This window comes from Panthera uncia (assembly GCF_023721935.1).
Source record: "Panthera uncia isolate 11264 chromosome A1 unlocalized genomic scaffold, Puncia_PCG_1.0 HiC_scaffold_17, whole genome shotgun sequence".
Classification (NCBI taxonomy): Eukaryota; Metazoa; Chordata; class Mammalia; order Carnivora; family Felidae; genus Panthera; species Panthera uncia.
This window is the reverse complement of record NW_026057577.1, coordinates 91,779,307-91,801,509: the sequence shown is the minus strand read 5'-3', so window position 1 is coordinate 91,801,509 and position 22,203 is coordinate 91,779,307. Positions and strand designations below refer to the sequence as shown.

General features: G+C 51.2%; 1 protein-coding gene across 1 annotated transcript in view; it reads right to left on the bottom strand.

Moving 5' to 3' along the window:
* STK10 (serine/threonine kinase 10) overlaps window positions 1–22,203 on the bottom strand; it is a 120,775-nt gene that overhangs the window by 80,784 nt on the left and 17,788 nt on the right. The window contains 1 exon segment of the mRNA XM_049648697.1: window positions 14,451–14,615. Within this exon segment, the coding sequence (XP_049504654.1) occupies window positions 14,451–14,615 (165 nt within the window).

The window sequence follows — 22,203 nt, the reverse complement described above, 5'->3', positions numbered from 1 at the left end:
AGAAAGAGAGGGAGGCTGCACAAGAGGCCATGACAATCCATGCAGGAAAGGGACAGTTGAGTGCATGGAAGCATCTGTGATGGCATAGCTGGTCCCTCCCCAGCCAAGGAGGACACACAGCACATCTCTCAAGACCGTGAATGTATGAAGTAAGTAGTGGCACAGCCAGGACCTGAACTGGGACCCTATCTGGGTGACAATCGGCTCTGTTCATCTCCCTGGTGGAAGAGATCTGGTGACCCCACCCCACCCCTCCTTCCTCAAGCCTCAAGGGGGAAGCCGCGAAAAGCGTTGAGTCACAGCCTCTGGGTGGGTCGGAGAAAGGGCCCCTCTCTCTCCTTGCTCAGCTCTCCCTGGGCCCCACTGGTCAGCTCACACATACCAAGTTAGCTTGCTCACCCAGAGATAAGGGAGCTAGGATGTCCCGGCCCCAATAAGAGCAAGCATGGACCACCCACAGGGTTTAGAAATTAACTTTTACAGCCCACAGGCAGCAGGGCCAACCAGCAGGATCCGGCCTGTACTGCCACAGCCTGGCAGTCCCAGAGAGACAACTGAGGCACGCTCAAGTCAGAGAGGAGACGTCAACACTCTGCTCTGGGCCTGGGTCCCCTCACCTCTCTGGCCTCCCCTGTAGCCAACAGGGGCACCGACTACACAAAAGGCAGTCAATAAATAAACGTTGGCAACATTCCTGGGACTAAAATTAACGAAGCCATATATCTGTCCAGCCGGGAGGTCTGGACACAGTCCCCGATCTGCCACTGTCCTTCATGGAGCTATCATAACCCCTTTCCTGCTTTGATCCTCAGCTGCCACATCTGGAAAATGAAGCTTCTAACAGCTGTAAGGTTATGTGCAACACTGACCTTTCAGAGTTCAAGGGGAGTGACTAAAGTCACTTTGTCATTAAATAAATAGTAGTTTGTACTTATAAAAGTCCATTCATATCATCCATTAGCAGAGCCTGAACCTAGCACGTGATCATAGATGAGTCACGTGCTAGGTTGTATACACAGATCATATGTCAAGGGATCCGTGAATGAATGAATAAATATCAGTGAAACATTTCAGTGGCATTAAGATGCCCAAAGATCAGGCAGAACAGCCAAAGGGTGACTAACGCTGCTGACAGCCAGATTCTGCAAAGAAAGCCAGACAGAAGCCAGCCCCACCCCCGCCATTCGGCCACCCAAGACAGTAGAGATGAGGGCTGCCATTAGTGAGCACCTAATGCATACAGGCACTGTGCTAAGCACTCCTCTACTGGGAGCAGTAATACTTATCCCTAGTACACAGACGGGGAAACTGAGGTTTGGTGGGGAAAGGGCTTCCCCAAAGCCACTCAGCACATAAGGGACAGAACCAGGACACAAACCCAGGTCTGTCTGACTCTAAGACAGAGCTGAGGCCTATAGCCTCGAGCAAGCCCTTTGTCCCTCTGGGCTGTTTCTTCCCAGGGAAGTGGAGATAGGTACTACAGTCATCCAGGCCTCCCTGCTCTGAGAGGCACTGTGCCCTGGGCAGGGGGACACCCCATCAGCACAGATGGTTACTCAACAGAGGCCTGTGGAAAGAGGTCCGTGGGGCAGCCACGAAAAAACAAAACAGTCAACACAAAAATGTCTCCTCCAGCTGCTGGGCCGCCTGTCCCTGTAGGTGGAGCCCCAGAACCTCAGCACCTCTGAGCTCTGGGCCAAACAATGTGGCCATTGAATGGGGCAGCCCACACCCACAAGGCCTCCCTGGAACGCAGTGCCTCCTTCCTCCGCCCCCAGCCCCACCCGCCACATTCACAGAAAGCCAAGGGAAGGAATTCAGGCTCCCCTTGAGCCCATGTGAACTAGAGCACAGGGGATGACCTTGGGGTTCCTGGGGATAGAGGTGCAATTCTGCCAAGGCAAAGGGGAGGAGTGAAGACTGGTGAGCTTCCAAGCCCGTCTAGCACATTCTATGGCCCCTCTGCCACAATCCCTAGGGTGGGATCACCAGATGAGGAGACGGAGGTGGTTCAACATCCTCATGTGCTGGCCCAAGTGCGCGCAGCTGTGGGGTGCTATGGAGGGGATTCGAATCCGGGAATTCCTAACTCCTGGCACCGTCTGGCCCAGAGGTCAGCAGCGTTGGCTTCAGGATCAGAGTCCCTGAGCCTGAGTCCGCAGGCCGCTACGGGAGGACTACAGGCCTTCATTCTCAGAGCCTCCATTTGCTCATCTGTAAAATGAGGCAACACATTCCTGCCCTGAAGCAATCTTGGGAGATTAAATGAGACCAGAGGTGTAAAATTAACAAACAGTGCCTGGCACCTAGCCAGAACGTGACAAACGAGAGCCACTGTCATCATTATGATGGCCACCAACATCACCACCGCCCTCCTCATACACCACTCAGGAAAGGCCAAGTTCAGGGTTGGAACCAGGCTCCGGGACAGATGCAAACTGGACCTCCAGCCCCTGGGGAGAGACACAGGCTCTAGTGTGTCTGCAAAGACATTTCTGATCCCTCTGACCATCTGTCGGCCCGGCCACCATTCCCTAAAGCCAGCTGCGCCCGGGGTTCCTGCAGATAGAGAGGAACGAGGCAGAGCCATAGCCCTGCCCTGGGGGAAGTGACTAGAAGGGAGGGGTCAGGAGTTGGCCTCCCAAATCCATGAGACCTGGAGTGAGTAGGGTCATAGGAAACGCCTGCCTGGTAGGAGACCCCATTTTCAACTAAATTTGTTAAACACTGTGGCATCTGAGATGGTCCTTAAGGGACAAGCAGGATTTGAAACAAAGGGATCGGGGCGGTGAGGGGATGAGGTACAACAGGCAGAGCCAGGAAAGTGGTGCAGGGTGGGCATTCGGGTCTTACTACCTAAGACAACCACTGGCCTTCCCTGACTCGTTGCCTGAGGGACACAAGCCTCCAAGGAACCAATACTCCCGCGTAAACTAAGGTGAACACGGGATTTCAGGACTGGAGTCACACACAGCTGGGTTCTAGTTTGGGCTCTGACACTAACAGAACAACCCCGGGGGCACGTCCAGAGCTCTGAGCCTGGTTTGCTCATCTGTCAAGTGGGGGGAACTGTAGGACCTGCCTCCCGGGTAGTGATCAAACAGGGTGACGTGAGGAAGGCCTAGGGCGCGTTCGGCAAGTGCACTAACTGTCCGTGACACCAGCTGTATGCACTTGGGGAGCGTGTGCCCCACCAGCGCGTGCCCCACGAGAGGGCGAAGGAGCAGTTATTCCAGAGCAGCAGGGAGCTGGGGAAAAACACTGGGTGTCCCAGGCAAGTCCAAGCGCCCATCTGTTCACAGCACACACCATCACCTGACATCCGATGCGTGGTCCATGCTCATTTTGTCTATTGTCCCCTCCCCAAGCCACCCCCAGAGTGGAGTTTCCCTGAAGGCAGGGCTTTGTGTCCATGCCCTCACCAGAAACAGTGTCCGGCACACAGCTGGTGCTCCGTGAACATTTGTTGGTGAAGGAAGGGAGGGAGGAAGCCACAAGCCAGTGAGTGAGTGAATGAATGAATGAATGAATGAATGAATACATGAATGAAGTGTGGCCGCCCCGTCTGCTCCAGGGAGGTCTCGGTCCCGACACGTGAGGCCGTAGATGTGGAACAGCAGACACAGACAGGAGTGACCACGACAGGGACTCACAGACCGTGTGACAGCTGTAGGGGTTAAAGGTCCCCTCAGTGACAACGCAAGCCGGAAGCGCTCTGACAGAGCCCAGTAGGGATACTACCAGGAAGGCAGCAATCCACACAGGAGAGAGCCCCACAGCCCCCCATATGCCTGTTTCCCCACTTCCCACCCAGGACCGGAATCATTTGTCCCCTCGGGGCCCGGCAGAGCATAAATGCTGCCTGGGCAGGGGCAGCGGCAGGCAGGAGGGCAGGTGCCCAACTATGGGGCAGCTATACTCAGCCAGCTCACAGGGGCCATGCAGAAATATGGGCCCGTGTGGCCGGAGCTGCTGACCCTTCAAGCCAAGCCAGGTGCCTGGATTCTGGTGTGAAAGATGTCAATTTATGAAGGTTCACGCTATTTCAAAAAACTGAAAAGGCCTGACCTCGATGCAGCCTGTGGGCCTGGTTGACACATCTATCTGCCCACCTAGACCCGTTAGCTAAGTGCCTGACACTGAGCTCCTACTATCCGCCAGCTGGGACATGATGGGTTTCTGACCCCAGACAAAGGGCTGTGAAGTCAGTGTCATCACCGTCAATGTCCAGATGAGGAAACTGAGCCTCCGAAGCATGAAGAGATACGTCTAGGGTCACACGGCAGCACAGGGGGCGGACTGCAGCCCAGGTCTGGGTGACTCCAAGGCCCATATCTAGTGGACTGAAGGACTGTGAGGAGGACCAAGGAGGGGACGACAGCCGCCCGACAGGGTCAGAGAGCAAACAAAACCCACGTGGACGTGCTTGAGAATGTGGTGGGCAACTCCCCGGACTACAGAGTCACCCTTGCTCCTGAGACTGTGATACACAGAGCCCAGCCTGGCCATCCCGACAGCAAGATTCCAGGTGGCCCCAGGTTACTCCAGCCTGTCCATGCACGTCTGCGTGACCCCACCTGCTCCCAGCCAGGGGACCCCAGCAGCACCAGGGGGGTCTACTGTGCCCGAGGTAGAAGCCTGGCCACAGGCTCTTTCCCACCAGAACTGCCAAACATGTTCTGTTGGACAAGGGGCTCCTCGGGTGGACAGCAGGGGGGGGGGGTCACACACTGTATCCTTTGAACTGTTCCCAGTGGTACCCAGGGCTGGCACCAGGAGGGGCACTGTTTTGAAGCCCAGCTGATCTGGGCTGGAAACTGGCTGAGTCAAGACAAGTCTCTCTCTCTCTCTCTGACCCTGTCTTCCCATCTGTAAAATGGAGGTAACAGCATCTGTATCCCATGGATTTGGGACAATCCGGTGAGATAATCATGAAAGAGCCCAGCAAAGGGCAGGTATTTTGCTGACTCTTTCTTCTCGTCCCCCCTGCCTGATTCATCCTCTACTCCAAGAAGCTACAAGCCTCCCCCCGCTGCTTTCCCTCCCCAAGTTTCAGGGCACTCTAGCTGTACAAGGGGAATGGCAAGAAAGTAATAACACATCTGCCTCAAAGGACTGAGAAGCCTGTGCAAACTTTCAGGTACTACTGCGTGCGTGCGTGCGTGTGTGTGTGTGTGTGTGTGTGTGTGTGTCTGTGTGAGACAAGTGGGTGCCGCACAGACCCCACCCAGAGGGAAAGAAGAGGTTAGTGAATGCCAGGCTGCTCCAGGGGGGCCAGGACCCTAGAGCCCGTGGAAAGGGGTCCTGGCCCACAACACTGATGCCCGCGAATCCAGAATTCAAGATTTCAGGGAACCATGGGTCAGGACAAAATGAGCTGACTTAGGTGAAAAAGACCTCCTTGGGAGCAACCCTTCCAAGCCCCTGGCACTGTGGGCCAGGGAGCAGAGGCACAGATAAGGGGACAGTGCTTGGCTATGGTCACACAGCAAGTTGGTCTCAGATCTGGGGAGATCTCAGGTCTCCTGATACCAGCCCCGCACTCCTGCCACACCCAGCGACTTTCTAGACGTACACAGAGCTGCTAAGTACTTTCTAACATCACCTTCTCTTTATAGCTCTGGCTTGTTTAAGGCCAGATATGCAATCTCTGTCAGCAACCAACAGCTGGCCTCCTAGCCCAAGGCGACAAGCCACAGAAACCTTGGCCGATGAAATGTGGTCATACGAACATGTGTGGACAGTGGGCCCCTCCCACCCACACCCTGCTCTGTGACCCTGCGACCTGTACTTCCTCTCTGCAGAATGTTTACTTTCAGACAAGAAGTCACTCTCTGAAAAGCCCCTAGTCATTCCTTCTGGGTACTACACACACACACACACACACACACACACACACACACACACACATACACACACACACAAAGTTGGCATACGTGTTCAGGAAGTTCACAGATCCCCCAAAAGCCTATTTTTGGACTCCCTAGGCCAGAAGTCCTGACTTCAGAGCTCACCAGGTCTGGTGACTTAAGGGGCAAACGAGGCTGCATATATAAAAAGATATACATATGCTCTCAACATTTTTCTAGGAACACAATCTTCTTGTTTGTCCTTACTTTCCTCAGTTTTGACAGAGATGCGAGATGAGAAATGTTTCCTCTCAATTCTACTTGAAGTTACAGCAGTACCCCCCCAATGACAAACAGACCTCAGTATCGGGAATGCGTCAGGGAGCAGTGAGGTCTGAGGCTAACCGGAGAGCACATCCCTGTCTGTGGGGGCCCCAGGCAATCGCCACCACGCAGAAAGGTAGCCTATACGACCACATCTCCAGAATGTTCTGACAAAATGCTAGCAGCAAATTTCTAAAAGCATCTCGCATGCCAAACAAAAAGCATCCACAGGCCCAATCCGGCCTGAGGTCATCAGTCTGCAATTTTCTCCAAGGCTTCACATGCAGGTGAGGGGCCCTGGCTCATGGCCTGTCTGGCATGGTAGATACCCTTCCACCCCAACAGCAAAAGACTGAATGGCAAAGACCTGTAGCTCTCAAGGGGGGGGTGGGGGGGGGCATTTTGCCTCCCACCCCCGCACCACGGGACATTTGGCAATATCTGGAGACATTTTGGTTGTCAAACTGAGCCAGGAGGCGGGAGGTTCTATTAGAATCTACTGGGTAGAGGCAGGGACATTGCTAAACATTCTACAATGTACAGGAAAACTACACACACGCACACACACACGCACACAGAATGACCCAAACCGCAGTATAGACCAGAGTCCATGGGGCTACTCTGGGGGCCACCTTACGAGTGGGAAGTGAGTACTAATGTGCTGAACAGGCCCATTGTGACAACTTCCTTTTAACAGGGAGTGCAGTACCCAGGCTGAGGCTTTGGCAGGCAAAGGGATCGGGTTAAAATTCAACACAATTGGTTTATTTTCTTTTATTTCTGTTTATGACAAGTGGGTCCTAGTTTCCCATGTAGGGTAGTAAGATGAAAGTTTATTTTTATTTTTTTTTTAATTTTTTAAAAATGTTTTTATTTATTTTTGAAGGAGAGAGAGACAGAGCATGAGCAGGGGAAGAGCAGGGAGAGAGGGAGACACAGAATCCAAAAGAGGCTCCAGGCTCTGAGCTGTCAGCCCAGAGCCCGATGTGGAGCTTGAACTCACGAACTGTGAGATCATGACCTGAGCCGAAGTCGGACGCTTAATTGACTGAGCCACCCAGGCGCCCCTGAAAGTTTCTTTTTAAATACATGTATTTAATTTCTAGAAAGTGCGTCACTTTAAGTTCGAGCCCCACCTTGGGCTCCACACTGACAGCACAGAACCTGCTTGGGATTCTCTCTCTCTCTTTCTCTTTCTCTTTCTCTCTCTCTCTCTCTCTCTCTCTCTCTCTCTCCCCCCCCCCCCCCCCCTCCCCCCCCCCTCTCTTTTTGAAATTAAATAAACTTAAAAAAAAAAAAAAAAAAAAGAGTGAGGGGCACCTGGGTGGCTCAGTCACAGTTAAGCATCTGACTCTTGATTTCACCTCAGGTCATGATCTCATGGTTTGTGAGTTCAAGCCCCAAGTCGGGTTCTGTGCTGCTTGGAAATCTGTGTCTCTGGCCCTCCCTCACTCATGCTCATGCTCTCTCTCTCCCTCAAAATAAATAGGAGGTTAACGATTATGGCAGTAGCCGAACAGATGAGCTGTGGAAGCAGCAGCCCTATCAAGAATACCCTGTAAATACCATAGATATTCAGCACTGAGAACAGTCTGTTCACACCCAGGGAAAACCCAGGAAGACTCCATGATGGTACAGACCTCCCGTGCAAGCAGAAGAGTCACTGCTCTATTTGATACTCAGCAAGGACATTGCTGGGCCAATAAACTCACTGCAAAACCTTCTGACCAGGTGAAACCTGGGGACACAGGGACTTCTGAACTTGACCTGTGCCGAGTCTCCAGGGCAGGCCAGGGTGGCAGGGCCTGCTGTGTGCACATGAGAGACCTTTCCTCCCTCTGTCGGTGTCGTCCTCGAACCCTAACGTTACCTTTCTTATTGTTCTGGGAGGACAAAATCACAGCGAAGCCTCAAGAAGGTTCGCCAGGCAAAAGGCAGAGAAGCCAGGAGAGAGGGAGCTGCAGGAAACTAGGGGTAGGAGGCATCCGGGGAATGGGGCCAAAAGGGTTGGGAGGAGAGGGGAGAGAGGGACAAGGGCATTAACTAAGCACACACTCTGTGCCAGGCACTGCTGCCCACACCTGACCTGCAGGCCTCACTTCATCCTTACAACAGGATAAGCTTTGTGATCATCCTCTCCATCTGTGCTGAACAGATGGAGACTCGAAGGTTAGCTAAGATCCACACTGGCACCAAGAGACAGGACCGGACCTGGCTCCTACACCACAGGGCCGGGAAGGGAGCAAATGCATGTGACCAGCACAGAGGAGGTACAAAGGGACTCAGACCGGCTGAAGAAGAGGGCAGGCACTGCCCTGCTTGAAACACCCCAGGGGTTTCCCGTCACCTACAATAAGATTCCCATCACCTACAACCCAGGCACTGCCCCTCGCTGTCTTTAAACGCAGTGAACATACTCCCACTTGATGTAACCTCAGTCCTCCCTCCACTGGCTCCTTCTCAGCTATCACCTTGAGGCTTCCCAGACCACACACTGAAGGCGGCTTGCCCCGTCCTTAGGCCTCACCTCCTGCTGGCTTGAATTTGATTTCCATCCTGCACCAAGCCAAGGACCCTCTTGGCTAGTCCTGTGGGACCCCCTCTGGGTCCTCGGACCCGACCTGCCTGCATCACTTTCTGTATCCAAAGGGCCCGGGACATGGCTCAGCACAAGGAAGGAACCCGACAGAGACTTGGTTAAATGACTAAATGGAGAATGCGGCAGTCCTCCAGGACTGCAGGCTTAACTGCCCCAGCATCACCCACGCTCGTAGAGGCCAAGGCTGGAGGTCCTGGGGTGAACAGGTAACACATCAAAACTCAGGGTTTGTGTCCGTCAAAAAGGCCAAGCAAGATCTGTGCTCAGGAACTGATCAGAAGGGGCTTCAAAATGCTCACCAGGTGCAAAAGCAGGATTCCAGCCACCTTCACCTCTCTTCCACTCATCACAAGGAAAAGCTTTAGAGGAATGCAGATTCCTTCCCTCCTCCCTACCAGCTATCACTAGCTAGAGAACAAAGCCCAAAGTCAACCTTAGGACATCAGCTTTGTGGGACTTCACTCCCCCAGGGCAGGGCTGGCCCCAAGCACCTCAGCTGTCTTTTTTTTTTTTTTTTTTAATGTTTATTTATTTATTTTTAAGAGAGAGACAGAGAGAGACAGACAGAGAGAGAGAGAGAGAGAGAGAAGGGAAAGGGAGAGAATGGGAGACAGAAAATCCCAAGCAGGCTCCACAGACAGCACAGGGCTCGATCTCATGAACCATGAGATCATGACCTGAACCGAAATCAAGAATCGGACCCCCGCCTCAGCTGTCTTGAGGGGACCGGCCTGGACCTCCACTCCCTCCCTCGTGCTGGACCAGAATGAAGGTAGGACCCAGTCTCCTGGAGGCGACACCAAGACTGGTAACTGTGCTAAAACATGCCTGGTAAAAGGAGAGAAAAGAAATGGAGCGGAGAGGAGAGGAAGAAGAGATACATTCCACCTAGAGGTACAGGGAAGAAGTGAAAATGCCTCATGGAGGCAGTGATGCTCTCGTTGACCACAGATGACGATGGGAAGGGCACGCCTGGAAGAGGGTACCAGATGAGCAAAGGTCTGGGGGTGTCGCCTGCAAGGGGCTTAGAATAGGTCTGGGAAAGCATCCGCTGATGGGAGACCACAGCCTGTGTACCGGGTAATGGATTTGGAATATATTCTGGGGAGCCGTGGAAGGGCTTTCCATAGAGCAGTGTCACACGAGTAGGTTCTCTCATCCCTGGTCTTTGAAGACTTCCGTATGTCTGGCCTTGTGACTAACTTGCTGTGTGACCTCAGGTAAATCCGGGACCCTGTCCGGCCTGCAGTTGTCTCATTTTTCAAATGAGTGGATGGCTGTGTGACACCCGGCGGCAGTGTCCCGTGGCTTAGTCAACACTCCTCTGGTCTGGCTCCAGTGGTATGCCAGAGCAAGCATTCACTGGCTTGGGAAACGGATTGTGAAATTTTCAGGAATTGTCGTCAGCCAGCTGTTAAACACAACCACTATTAAAAATGAAGTTATATAACGTTACAATTTTTGGACTTACGTTGAAAACAAAGATTATAAACACTCAAGACCTATCCTTTCCCTAATGACTGTACCACATTCTACTATCACCTATGCACTTGAGATTATTTACATCTACTAAATCTGTGCGGCAGAAATACTTTATCATGGAATACCACTGCAAACCTCTTTCCAACTCTGTTAGCGACATGGTGTTTGTAGCCTGAAATTAACCAAAGCGGGAATGTTCATACCACAGAAAATGGCAGACGGTACACACCGGGGCTGCTCTCCTCGGGAGGTGACTGTTACAAATTTCCCATCGTCCCATTCTCCCACTTCCTATAGGTATAGGAAAACACACCCAACCCTTGAAAGACTTTGCCAGAGACCAAAATCTGGCTCAGGGCAGGGGTTGGGGACCGGAGGGATGCTGGTGAGGAGGGGCCGTTATAAACCCAAGGAAAGGGGCGTCTGGGTGGCTCAGTCGGTTAAGCGTCCGACTTCAGCTCAGGTCACGATCTCACGGTCCGTGAGTTCGAGCCCCGCGTCGGGCTCTGGGCTGATGGCTCAGAGCCTGGAGCCTGCTTCCGATTCTGTGTCTCCCTCTCTCTCTGCCCCTCCCCCGTTCATGCTCTGTCTCTGTCTCAAAAATAAATAAAACGTTAAAAAAAAAAAAATTAAACCCAAGGAAAGTCATGAGGGCAGCCAGCATTTCCTGCACTCCCTCATTTTTGGGCCCTGGGTCTACCTCCAGAGTTGCACTGTCAACAGTGTCCAACCCAGTACCGCTAACCACACGTGGCTATCAGGCACTTGAAATGCGGCTAATGTAGAATTTCACTCACTTGTAATCAATTTAAATTTAAAATCTGACACTCAATTCTGTTACTAGGAAACGTTTAAGAATGTGGAGACAACACTGAATCTACTTTGTCAACAGTAAATTTTACGACATCTAAATATAGATTTCTGATGAAAATGTAGCTCCTGAATTGAGACGTGCTGTAAGTGTAAAACACACACTGGATTTGAAGCCTTAGAATGAAAAATAAAGTGAAATGTCTCATTCATAATTTTTCTATTGATTCCATGTCAAAATAATATTTTTGATATACCAGCTTAAATAAATGATATTATTTAAATTAACTTCATCTGTTTCTTTCTTTTTTAAATATAGCTATTAGAGGGGCGCCTGGGTGGCTCAGTTGGTTAAGCGTCCGACTTCAGCTCAGGTCACGATCTCATAGCTTGTGAGTTCAAGCCCCATGTCAGGCTCTGTGCTGAGAGCTCAGAGCCTGGAGGCTGCTTGGGATTCTGTGTCTCCCTGTCCCTGTCTGTCTGTCTGTCTGTCTGTCTCTCTCTCTCTCCCTCTGACCCTCCCCACTCGCACTCTGTTTTTCTCTCTCAAAAATAAAACATTAAAAAAAAAGCTTAAAAATTCTCCTAAAGAGGCACAGACAAGCATACAAAAAGTCAAAGAGGGGGCGCCTGGGTGGCTCAGTGGGTTGAGCGGCCGACTTCAGCTCAGGTCATGATCTCGCGGTCTGTGAGTTCGAGCCCTGCATCGGGCTCTGGGCTGATGGCTCGGAGCCTGGAGCCTGCTTCCGATTCTGTGTCTCCTCTCTCTCTGCCCCTCCCCTGTTCATGCTCTGTCTCTCTCTGTCTCAAAAATAAATAAACGTTAAAAAAAAAATTTTTTTTTTTAAAAGTCAAAGAGGTCCATCACAAAGTTGTTTATAACAGAAAAAAAAAAAAAAAAAAAAGGCAACCTAAATGCCCAACAATAGAGAATGGCACAGCCAGGAGATGGAATTCTACAGAAAAACCAAATATGAAGATGCGGTGTCCCCCCACTGACATGAAAAGTTGTTCTTAATAGACCTTAAATAAAAAGAGTAAAAGGCAAAGTAATAAGTATGATACCAATTTTTCTTTAAAAAAAACCTGTGGGCATGGGTACGTATGTGTATATATATTAGAAACCTAGAAAAATATATTCTACATTTATCAGCAGTTATCTCTGGTACAAAATTTTGAATGGTTTTAACCATTTTTTTTCTTTCGTTTTTCTGTAGCCTTTTCTCCAGGGATCATAGATACAGTATTTGTTTAATTTCTCAAAAGAAAGAACTTTCTGAGAAGCAGCTCCATGAACAGGACAGAGGAAACAAGCAGGTTCAGGTACGTGGCCATGAGCAAGAGGCCCTGCCCTCTCTGGACCTGTGTCCCCACCCCACTCACCTCTCAAGGTGCCTGGAGACAGGGGATGAGGAAAGGCTTTGGAATCTGCATCTAGCAGTCAGTGGTGGTGGTTTCATCCCCCCAGTGACATCCAGGGGGCTCCCCAAAGAGACTCTCAGAGAGGCAAACGAAAGTTGGCTTCCATCCAGGATTGGAAGGGGACGCGTTTCAGTGGACAGAGCTCTGGGCAGGGCCAGGGGGCCACATTCTCACTCCCCTCAGACACTGGCTTCCTTCACTTCTGTGAAATGACAGGGATAAACTCCGACAGTGGTTTCCCTAAACTCTCCTTTGGTTTTTCTTAAACAGCAGGATCCTTTTCTCAAATGAAACACAGATTTCCCCATCAAGCATCAGTAGTCTGTTCCTAAAATCAGGTATCTTGTACAGAAAGAAAAAACCTAGGGTCTATTTCCCCTTATTTTATTTTATTACTTTTTTTAACATTTATTTTTGAAAGAGACGGCGCATGAGTGGGGGAAGGGCAGAAGAGAGAGAGAGGGAGACACAGAATCCGAAGCAGGCTCCAGGCTCTGAGCTGTCAGCACAGAGCCCGCTGTGGGGCTCGATCTCGGGAATGGCGAGATCATGACCTGAGCCAAAGTCAGATGCCCAATTGACTGAGCCACGTAGGCGCCTCTATTTCCCCTTATTTTAAATGGGAAAAATTAAAAAGCACATCAACTCCAAACTCTCCATTAATTTCCTAAAATATAACTAAAACATAGTAACTCTCTCTACACATAATAACCTATCACGATAGGAGGCTGAACACTGAGAACATCCCCCTCGTAACCACTAAATCATCATTAACCTTGCTGTGCGCAGCAACAAGGACCTGGGCCAGCTCTCTCAGCTCCAGCACCTCTGCAGGTGCCCGGCCCTGCCAACCCCTGAGATGTCTTTGCAAAACATCTACGTGTGATTCTGACAGTCTTCCAATTGCATCTAGAATTCACGGGAGACTTTTCCTGCACGTGATTTTGTTGAACGGAGTTTTGGGAACATTAACACGTTGCTCTACATTATAAAACGCTTGCTGAAAAATAGTTTGAAGAGACACGTATGTTCTAGGGAGTCTGGGTTTCATAAACTGAGAGGCATTCATCCCAGAAGAGTGTCCATGGGACAAGCATTCTGCAGGACAGACATGTCCTATGAAAAGCAGGGAGCCTGCAAAATTTCTCTAGAGAGGCTAGGGAGTGGGCTGGGTTTGGAAGGCAGGGCTTGAAGCTGTGCCCGCACTGCGCACATCCAGCCATGAGGCTCCTGGGCGGAGAATGAGGGGTGTTAAGGGGTCCCCTCCTCTGATGCTGCCATTGCAGAGAATCCCCACACAGCAGCCACAGTAATGACACCGCTATTGCAAATGATATAACATATACGAACAGTCCGTCAGTCGACAGTCACCAGGCTCTTGCACCTGCAAGAGCTGTACAAGGTACACTTGTAAACACCGATCATGAGTTAATTTATTTGATCCCTGTAATAACCAAATGAGCCAGGTACTATTATTACTCCCATCTTACACTTGGGAAAACTGAGGCACAGAGAAGTTAAGAGCTTGCCTAGGATTCTCTAACTCGTAAGCGGCAGAGCCTTAGAATTCCGTGGAGCGCCTGGGTGGCTTACTCGGCTAAGCGTCCAACTCTCAACTTTGGCTCATGGCATGACTTCAGGGTCATGGGATCGAGCCCTGCGTCAGGCTCTACTCTGGGCACGGAGGCTACTTGGGACTCTGTCTGTCTGTCTCTCTCTCTCTGCCCCTCTCCCCTCCAAAAAGAATTCCTTCCTGCTCAAACCACTGCCCCCATCCCCAAAAGTGGGGAGGCTCTGTAGAAAGGGAAGGAGAGGGGATCTGGAGCCGCCCTACTTCACTTTCTGCTCACCCGGGCCCCGGCCCTCAAAGCAGACACTAAGAAAGAGTAGAGCACCTGTGAACCTGGCTAGCTCCGGCCTACCGGGCCACAAGGACCAGGAGGGGGCAGGCAGGCGGCCCTTACCCACAGCTTCCCGTCATAGTAGTAGGCTCCCAGGAGCTTCACGATGTAGGGGTGGTCGCAGGTGGCAAGGATGTCGATCTCCACTGTGTAGTCCTCAAGCTCCTCCTCACTCTTGGTCTCAATTACCTTGGCGGCAGCCAAGGCACCCGTCTCCTTGTTCTTGGCCTGTGAAGCGGAGGCAAAGAAGGTCAACGAGGCACATCCGGCAGGAAACCGAGCCCCGGAAGCCGCTCGGACAGGCCTGCGTGAAAACCGGTGTTCGGCGATTCATGCTAATGTTGTTTAAAGTACGACATACCCACACTATGCGATAAATAAAAATACAAGAATCGCGTATCCCTACAAACACCAGCAGGGAAAGATTGCTAAGTCGTGTTCAGTAAGAGATCTAAGTCACTGAACAATCAAGTGGTAGGACACTTTTTCTATAACAGTGGAAAAGTGGGGCCCCTGGGTGGCTCAGTCGGTTAAGCATCTGACTCTTGGTTTCAGCTCAGGTCGCGATCTCACAGTTCGTGGGTTCAAGCCCTACATAGGGCTCTGCGCTGATGGTGTGGAGCCTGCTTGGGATTCTCTCCCTCTCCCTCTCGCTCCTCTCCCGCTTATGCAGTTTCTCTCTCTCTCTAAATAAATAAATAAACTTAAAAAAATTTAATGGAAAACTGCATAAATGCATGGAAAACTCTGGAAACATGCTGCCTGACAGCAGGCTAGGAAAGTGCCTAAAATGGGGAGAATTAAAGGGCACCTTCACTCTCTGCGTGTTGTTTAAAACATTAACAGGCACATTTCATATGTGTATTTGCGTATTTCCCACACGTTAAAAGTAAAATGAAAAGAGGTTTTAAGTCCCCACCAAGTGCAGTGCAAGGGCTTCCCAGATGCATCTCCCCGGTATAACAACGGTTTATTTGATGAAAAAGAGGGAGGGAATTTCACACCTACAAGGATGGCTAAAAAAATTTTTTTTCTGAGAGAGAGACAGAGAGCATGGGGTGGGGGGGAGGGAGAGGGGGAGAGAGAGAGAGAGAATGAACCCCAAGCAGGCTCCATGCTCAGTGCGGAGCCCAAAGCAGGGCTTGACCCCATGACCCTGAGATTACGACCTGAGCCTAAATCAAGAGTCAGACACTCAACCAACTGAGCTACCCAGGTGCCCCTCTAATTTTCTGAAAAACGAAAAATAGGGGCACCTGGCTGGCTCAGTCGGTAGAGCATGCAACTCTTGATCTCAGGGTTGTGAGTTCGAGCCCCACATGAGGTATAGAGATTACTTAAAAATCAAATCTAAAAGAAAAAGAAAGGAAGAAAAGTAGCGTTGGTGAGACTGTGGAAACACTGGAACCTCTGCGCATTGCTTGTGGGAAGGTAAAATGGTGCACCTACCATGGAAAACAGTTTGGGGGTTTCTCAAAAGGTTAAACACAGAACCACCGTGGCCCGGCAGTTCCACTCCTGGGGAGAGATACAAAAGAACTCACAGCAGGGATCCGAGCAGGTATCTGTCCACCCATGTTCACAGCAGCACTACCCACTGACGTCAAAAGGTGCAAATGAGCCACATGTCCATCAGCAGATGAATGGACAAACAAAAAAGTGGAATATACACTCAGTGGAATGTTATTTGGCCTTAAAAAGGAAGGAAATCCTTCTTTTCTTTCTTTCTTTTTTTCTTTTGTCTGGGAAACTGTATTTCTCCTATCCTGAATGAAAGCCTCGCTGGATAGAAAAAGGAAGGAAATTCTGATGCATGCTAGAACAGGACGAACTTCATGCTCGATGAAAAAAGCCAAGTCACAAAAGAACAAATATCGTATGATCCCACTTATGTGAGATACCTACACGAGTGAAATTCAGAGACAGGACGTATAATCGAGGCCACCAGGGCAAATGGAGAGTTAGTGTTAAACGGGCACCGAGTTTCTGTTTGGGATGACGAAGAGGTTCTGGAAACGGACAAGGTGGGGGAAGGTTGTACAACACTGTGAACGTACGTAATGCCAATGAATTGTGCACTTAGGGCTAAAAATGGTCAGTTTTAGGTTATACATATTTTACCGCAATTTTAAGAACTGAGAGCAAGAGAGAAAGAACCAGGCAAACAGTGCAAGCTACCGCACCCACGGGGAGCTGGTATCCAGGAAAAGGGAACAGAACCCACACACCCTCAAGTGGCCCCGTGACCCTCAAGGGCCGCTGGGAGCATTCACCCACTGTGCTGCATGGGCTCGGGTGTTTTAAGAGAACACACTTGGGGCGCCTGGGTGGGTCAGTCGGTTAAGCGGCCGACTTCGGCTCAGGTCATGATCTCGCGGTCCGTGAGTTCGAGCCCCGCGTTGGGCTCTGTGCTGACAGCTCAGAGCCTGATGGCTGTTTCAGATTCTGTGTCTCCCTCTCTCTGACCCTCCCCTGTTCATGCTCTGTCTCTCCCTGTCTCAAAAATAAATTAAAAAAAAAAAATTAAAAAAAAAATTAAAAAAAAAAAAAAGAGAGCACACTTTCCAACAACACGGGCCCAGGAAGCAGGCCACTCGTCTGGAGCCCTTGAATAGCCATCTGTGGGGAAGCACACGGGAAACCAGCTCTTCTGGACTCCATGAGCAGCCCTGGTGGTCTCCACTGTGGTGGCTTCCTGAGGACAGTATCACACAACACCCTCACCTCCTAGGACAACTCTGACCAGCCCCACGATGTGGTGATTGATGGCCCAGATGCTCCTGCATGCCTGGCACCCCCAAGGATGACAATGAGCATTTAGCATCACCTCACACGACACCGCAGTACCCAGCACCTCAGTGTCCCCATTCTAGAGGCTTAGAGAGGGGACATGGCTGGAACTAGGATAGTGGCACCAGAATTTGAACCTGGGTCCTCTAACTTCCAAGACCCTGTGCACTTTCCACTGCTGTACAAGGTCTCCTATCGTCTCCAGAACTCAGAAGCCCTAAGACCAGACGCCCACAGACACCTACGAGAGAGCTCCCAGGCCAGCCCCGCACAGGGCACCCTCCCCGCAGAGACAGAGTGGCCTACTCCGTGGCCTCAAGGTCCAGCCAGAGACCCACCCCTCTACTGCCAGTGACTAGAGGGCATGCTCATAGAGGGTGGGGTAACTGCGAGGGGGCGGCAAACCCCCACCAGGGAACCTTGTGGAAGGGAGTGATGCCAATGGGCAATTTTTGAGCTCATTTGCAAATTTATTCTCCGTGTAACTGTTTCTGTTAACAGAGCTGCAAAATCCCCAGGGCCCCACGCAGTGATGACAATGGTCTCCCATTGATCAAGGTCACTAGTTACACTCCAACATGTGCTAACTCATTTACCTCTTCAAGCACCCCCCAATGCTGGTGCTCTTACTATCTCATGCACAGACAAGGAGACTGAGTAGAGTCCCCAACACAGGTGAGGTGACAGGGCTGGTCGGGACACCTGCTCCCAGGTCTGCACTTCGGCAGGGACACCCTTCCTCCACACGGTCCCTTCCTCATGAGGCCCAGGAGCCAGTGTGTGGGGGAAGGGGCGGGGAGACAGAATTTCCCAGGGGGCCATAACCCAGTGTCAGTCCTTGTGCTAAACCCACCTGCTCACTCGCCCCACCTGAGTGGGGGCCGCTCCTATAAACTCAGTCGTGAAAGCTTGTTGAGAACACCTGAGAAACACGATTTTGGCCATTGGGCGCTTGTGCTCTGGTGCTCACTCACGCGGGCACACACTCACTCCCTCTCTCACACCTGATTGTGTACCTGCCCTTTCATTTCCGGTAAGGCTGATTTTTAATTGCCTGCAAGAGGACCATCGAAGCACCCTTTCACATTGTACACCACTCTCGCTCCCCCTCCTCTCCAGACCCAGAAGAGGAGGTAAGGCCCGCTCTGCTCCTTTACCAGAAGGAAGGTCGGAAAGCTCAGCGGGGTGGCCAGAGGTGGGGCAACCACCTTGACCATGCTCTCCCAGCCCCCAGCCAGAGCAGCACAGGGGAGAACTGAGCGGGGCAAAAGCCACTCCCTCAGTCACTCACCCTGCACTCCTGAGAGATGGTCAAGGAGGCTGCATGGCACCTCTTCCCGGGTTTCCTTACCAGTATTTTCTCCCAGAAGTGAGGGAGGCCCAGGCAGGGACCGTTTTCCGTGAGCGCACAAAACCTGCCTTGCCCATCACCCTGAAAGGCAGCATTGACCACAGGGCTGGGCCTCCAGCCCGGTGCCAGGGTCAACACCGAGGAACACCCGCTGCCCAGCACCTCGCTCAGATTACAGAGACCAGAGCCTGCCAGAAAGGGGTTAGCTGGCAGCATTCGTGGTGCATAAAGTGACTTCGCCAAAATTAAATTCTTTACAAGTCTGGTTGAGGCAGCAATCTACTCACCTCCGTGCCAGAAGACGTAATAATGGCTGATGATAAAAACAGCTAACACTGCCTGTGCGCTCACCATGTGCCAGGACGGGCCTTAAATGCAATCTCTCATTTCATCCTCCATCCAGCCCTTGGAGATAAGTATTAGTAACCCCAACTTACAGATGAGAAAACAGAGATTGAGAGAGGCATGGTGACTTGCCTCAGGTCACAGAGCAAGCGGGGGAGTGGAAGCAGATCCAAATGCAGGCCCACCTTGCTCAAAGAGCCTAAACTCCAAGTCTCTTCCCAACCAGCCCTCCCTGGGGGGCACCCAGCATTCCCTGCTCCGCCTGCCATCGCTGAAGATAAACGACTATAGACCACAACTGATAACATGCTTGGCAGCTAAGTACTAAAAATACCAAACTTTAATCCGCCCACATGCCATTAAGGCAGGTGGTCGCCATCATGCCCATTTCCCAGATTAGCAGACTTAAGGCTCAAAGGCGTACCAGGACCCACCCCGTCCAGTGTTCTCTTGACTACACTAGGCTGCCAGAAATCACCTTATTCCCAGTTCGTTCATTCAACCATTATTTACTGAGCTCATGTTCTAGGGGAGGTCCTTTTCTAGTGAACAAGACAGTTTCTGCTAGAAGGAGCACTGGTAATAGAAATCACGGCCCTCTCATGACATAACTCACCCTACCTGATTTTTCTTCGGGGGAGCTAACCCGCCCTCATTCCCAGTCCCTAAAATGCACTGGAGCAGAATCCGCCTCCAACTCTAGAAGTGGGTGGGTGACTCATACTGGTCGATCAGAACATGAATGGCTCAGGGAGAAGAATGTGATCACGTCAGCCAATGAGATGCAACCTCGGAACAATAGCAGAGATGGCTGAGATAACCCCAAACCCCACTTTAAGCTAGCCTCCAGCATAAACATTTCATGAAAATGAAACTGGCTGAAGCAATAGAGCCTAGAGAGGGCACAAGAGGACACTGCTTGATCCCCTCAATTAATTTTTATACCCGGGAGGTACTATGAAGAGCCTCATTTTATGTGTAAGAAAACTCATGCTCAGAGAGGCAAAGCCACTTGCTCAAGAACACACAGCAGATAAACAACAGGGCTGGGAGTTGAATTCAGGTCTACGTGGCTTCAGTGTCCACGCTCCTGACCTCTTTACCAGTGGTCAAATTCTGCAAAGGTCCTGTCCGGGCCCCAGTTTCCTCCCTGTACAGTAGCAGGGTGGGGAAATGATGCCCAAGCTCTCTTCATGGTCTGATGTGTAGGGCATCTTGTGAGAGTGGGTAGGTCCTAGAAAGCCATGGGTGGTCCGAGCGGATGGGGCACCTGTGGGAGTTGACAGTCAAGGAGTCGCATAAAGAACAAGTGGCTGTCTGTGGCCTCTGACGTCCATCTCTCCCACTGGCTGAGGCAAGGCTGGGGTCCAGCAAAGGGTGGGGGAGCCCCCGCCCAGCCCTCCGCTGCTGGCTGGCAGTGACTAACGCCTCAGCCCACACCCTTGAGAACAGACACACAGTGGCCACTTGTGTTTACTGGCCCAGGCACCTTGGCGGGAACAATCTTCCCCCTTGTGCCGTTCAGGCGCCCAGCCTGGAGGAGGTAGGGACAACCCTCCCAGCAGGGAGCCCTGCCTCACCCAAGGGGCCCCGGCCAGGCCAGGCCAGTCCGGTCCGGTCCACTCAGGGGCCAGGGGCTTCCTGAAAGTCCATCACAAAGCAGCAGCTGAGGGGGACAACCCCCAGCCCACCCCGTCCCTCCCAGCTGCGGGCTGATCACGGTGTCCCTCCCTCCTCCCCCAGGGAAAGAGCTGATATCACAGAACTCAGAGACCAGAATGTTAGCCCCCACTCCTAAATCCCAACTCCCCCGTGCCCTCTGCAGATGAGGAAACAAAAGTGAATGCAGTGACCTGGGTCCAGTCTGGGACAGTTGCAGATTCACAACTCTCCTTTCCCTTGGCAACTGCCCCTCCCTCTTGGTGCAAGGGATTCAGGGAGGGCTGAGCCCACCTGGCCCCAGTGCTCAGCGCAGGCCCGGCCACGCATTCCTGGCCCTCTCGGTCACCGCCAGCGCTTCAGACTTGCACAAGTGACCCAAGGCAGGCCAAAAGGGTTGTACCTGGGTGGTTTGGGGGTTGTTTTGGGGTTTTCGGTAAAGTTCTTCGGTAAAGAAGCTCTTTCTTTCTCTGGGGTTGCTAAACGGGTAGAATGGAAGTCTGGAGGGTTTTATAGCCCACATGGCCATTCCTCCAGAGACCCTGCCTGAGGATGAAGCCATGACAAAGGAAGCAGGGCCCACAAACGGAGGAGGGGATGCTGAGGTCCGCGGACACCTGGAGACAGCTGTTCCTGAAGACAGGGTCTGCCCTTTGACTTTTCAGTCCCTTCTGGACTTCTGTCATCTGCCACCAAAAAGTAAGTAGGTTTGCCATCTCTGGGGGGATTCCAGCAGAGAACAGGTATCTGTGGAGGTACTTCACCACACACCACACGTGTAACAAGGGCCACCTTCAAAAGGGCCACCGAGACCTACAAAGTGATCTTCACTGAGGCCCCTCCGAGGACCTAACTGATAACCCAGGACACAAAGCCCCAAGTGGAAAACACGGTTACTAACAGGCCACAGACAACAGAAACCAGGGGATACTTCCGCCCCCAAAACCCTCCTCCAAAAAGGCAGAGATTTATAATTATTAAATTAACAAAAACAAGGAATGACAACTTCCAGGACTGGTGACAAAGAGGGTGGTAAAATGGGTATACTCATTACTGACAAAAATACAGATTCATTTTTTTTTTAATGTTTATTTTTGAGAGAATGTGAGCAGGGGAGGGGCAGAGAGAGAGAATGGGACAGAAGATCTGAAGCGGGCTCCTTGCGGCCAGCAGCAAGCCCGACGCAGGGCTGGAACTCACAAACTGCACGATCGTGACCTGAGCCGAAGTCGGATAACCGACTGGCGCCCAGATCCAATCCTCCAAAGACAAAAACCAGCAATAGGTTTTAAAATCCTTAACGATATCTTTTAAGCCAATCAGCCCTCATTCCTAAGAAAGTAAGGCCAGGAAATTATTCAAATAAAGACAACAAAAGAAATGTACTAGGAGCATGGTCACCATAGTCCATAACAATGGCAAAAAAAGCCAGAAAGAACCTAAATGTTCAACAGTAAGACAGTGGTCAAATTAACTCAGTGGGATATTAAGCAACCCTTTAAGATGATAAATAGAAAAACAATATAGTAATAAGAAAAAATAATTAAGCCATAATAGTATGTCAACAAAGCAGGCTAATAAAATGGGGCTAAGCTAGAACTTTGGGGAGATCGTTGCACCTACGAATCAGGAGAACCTGAAAACACAGCATAAGGAATACACACGGCTTGT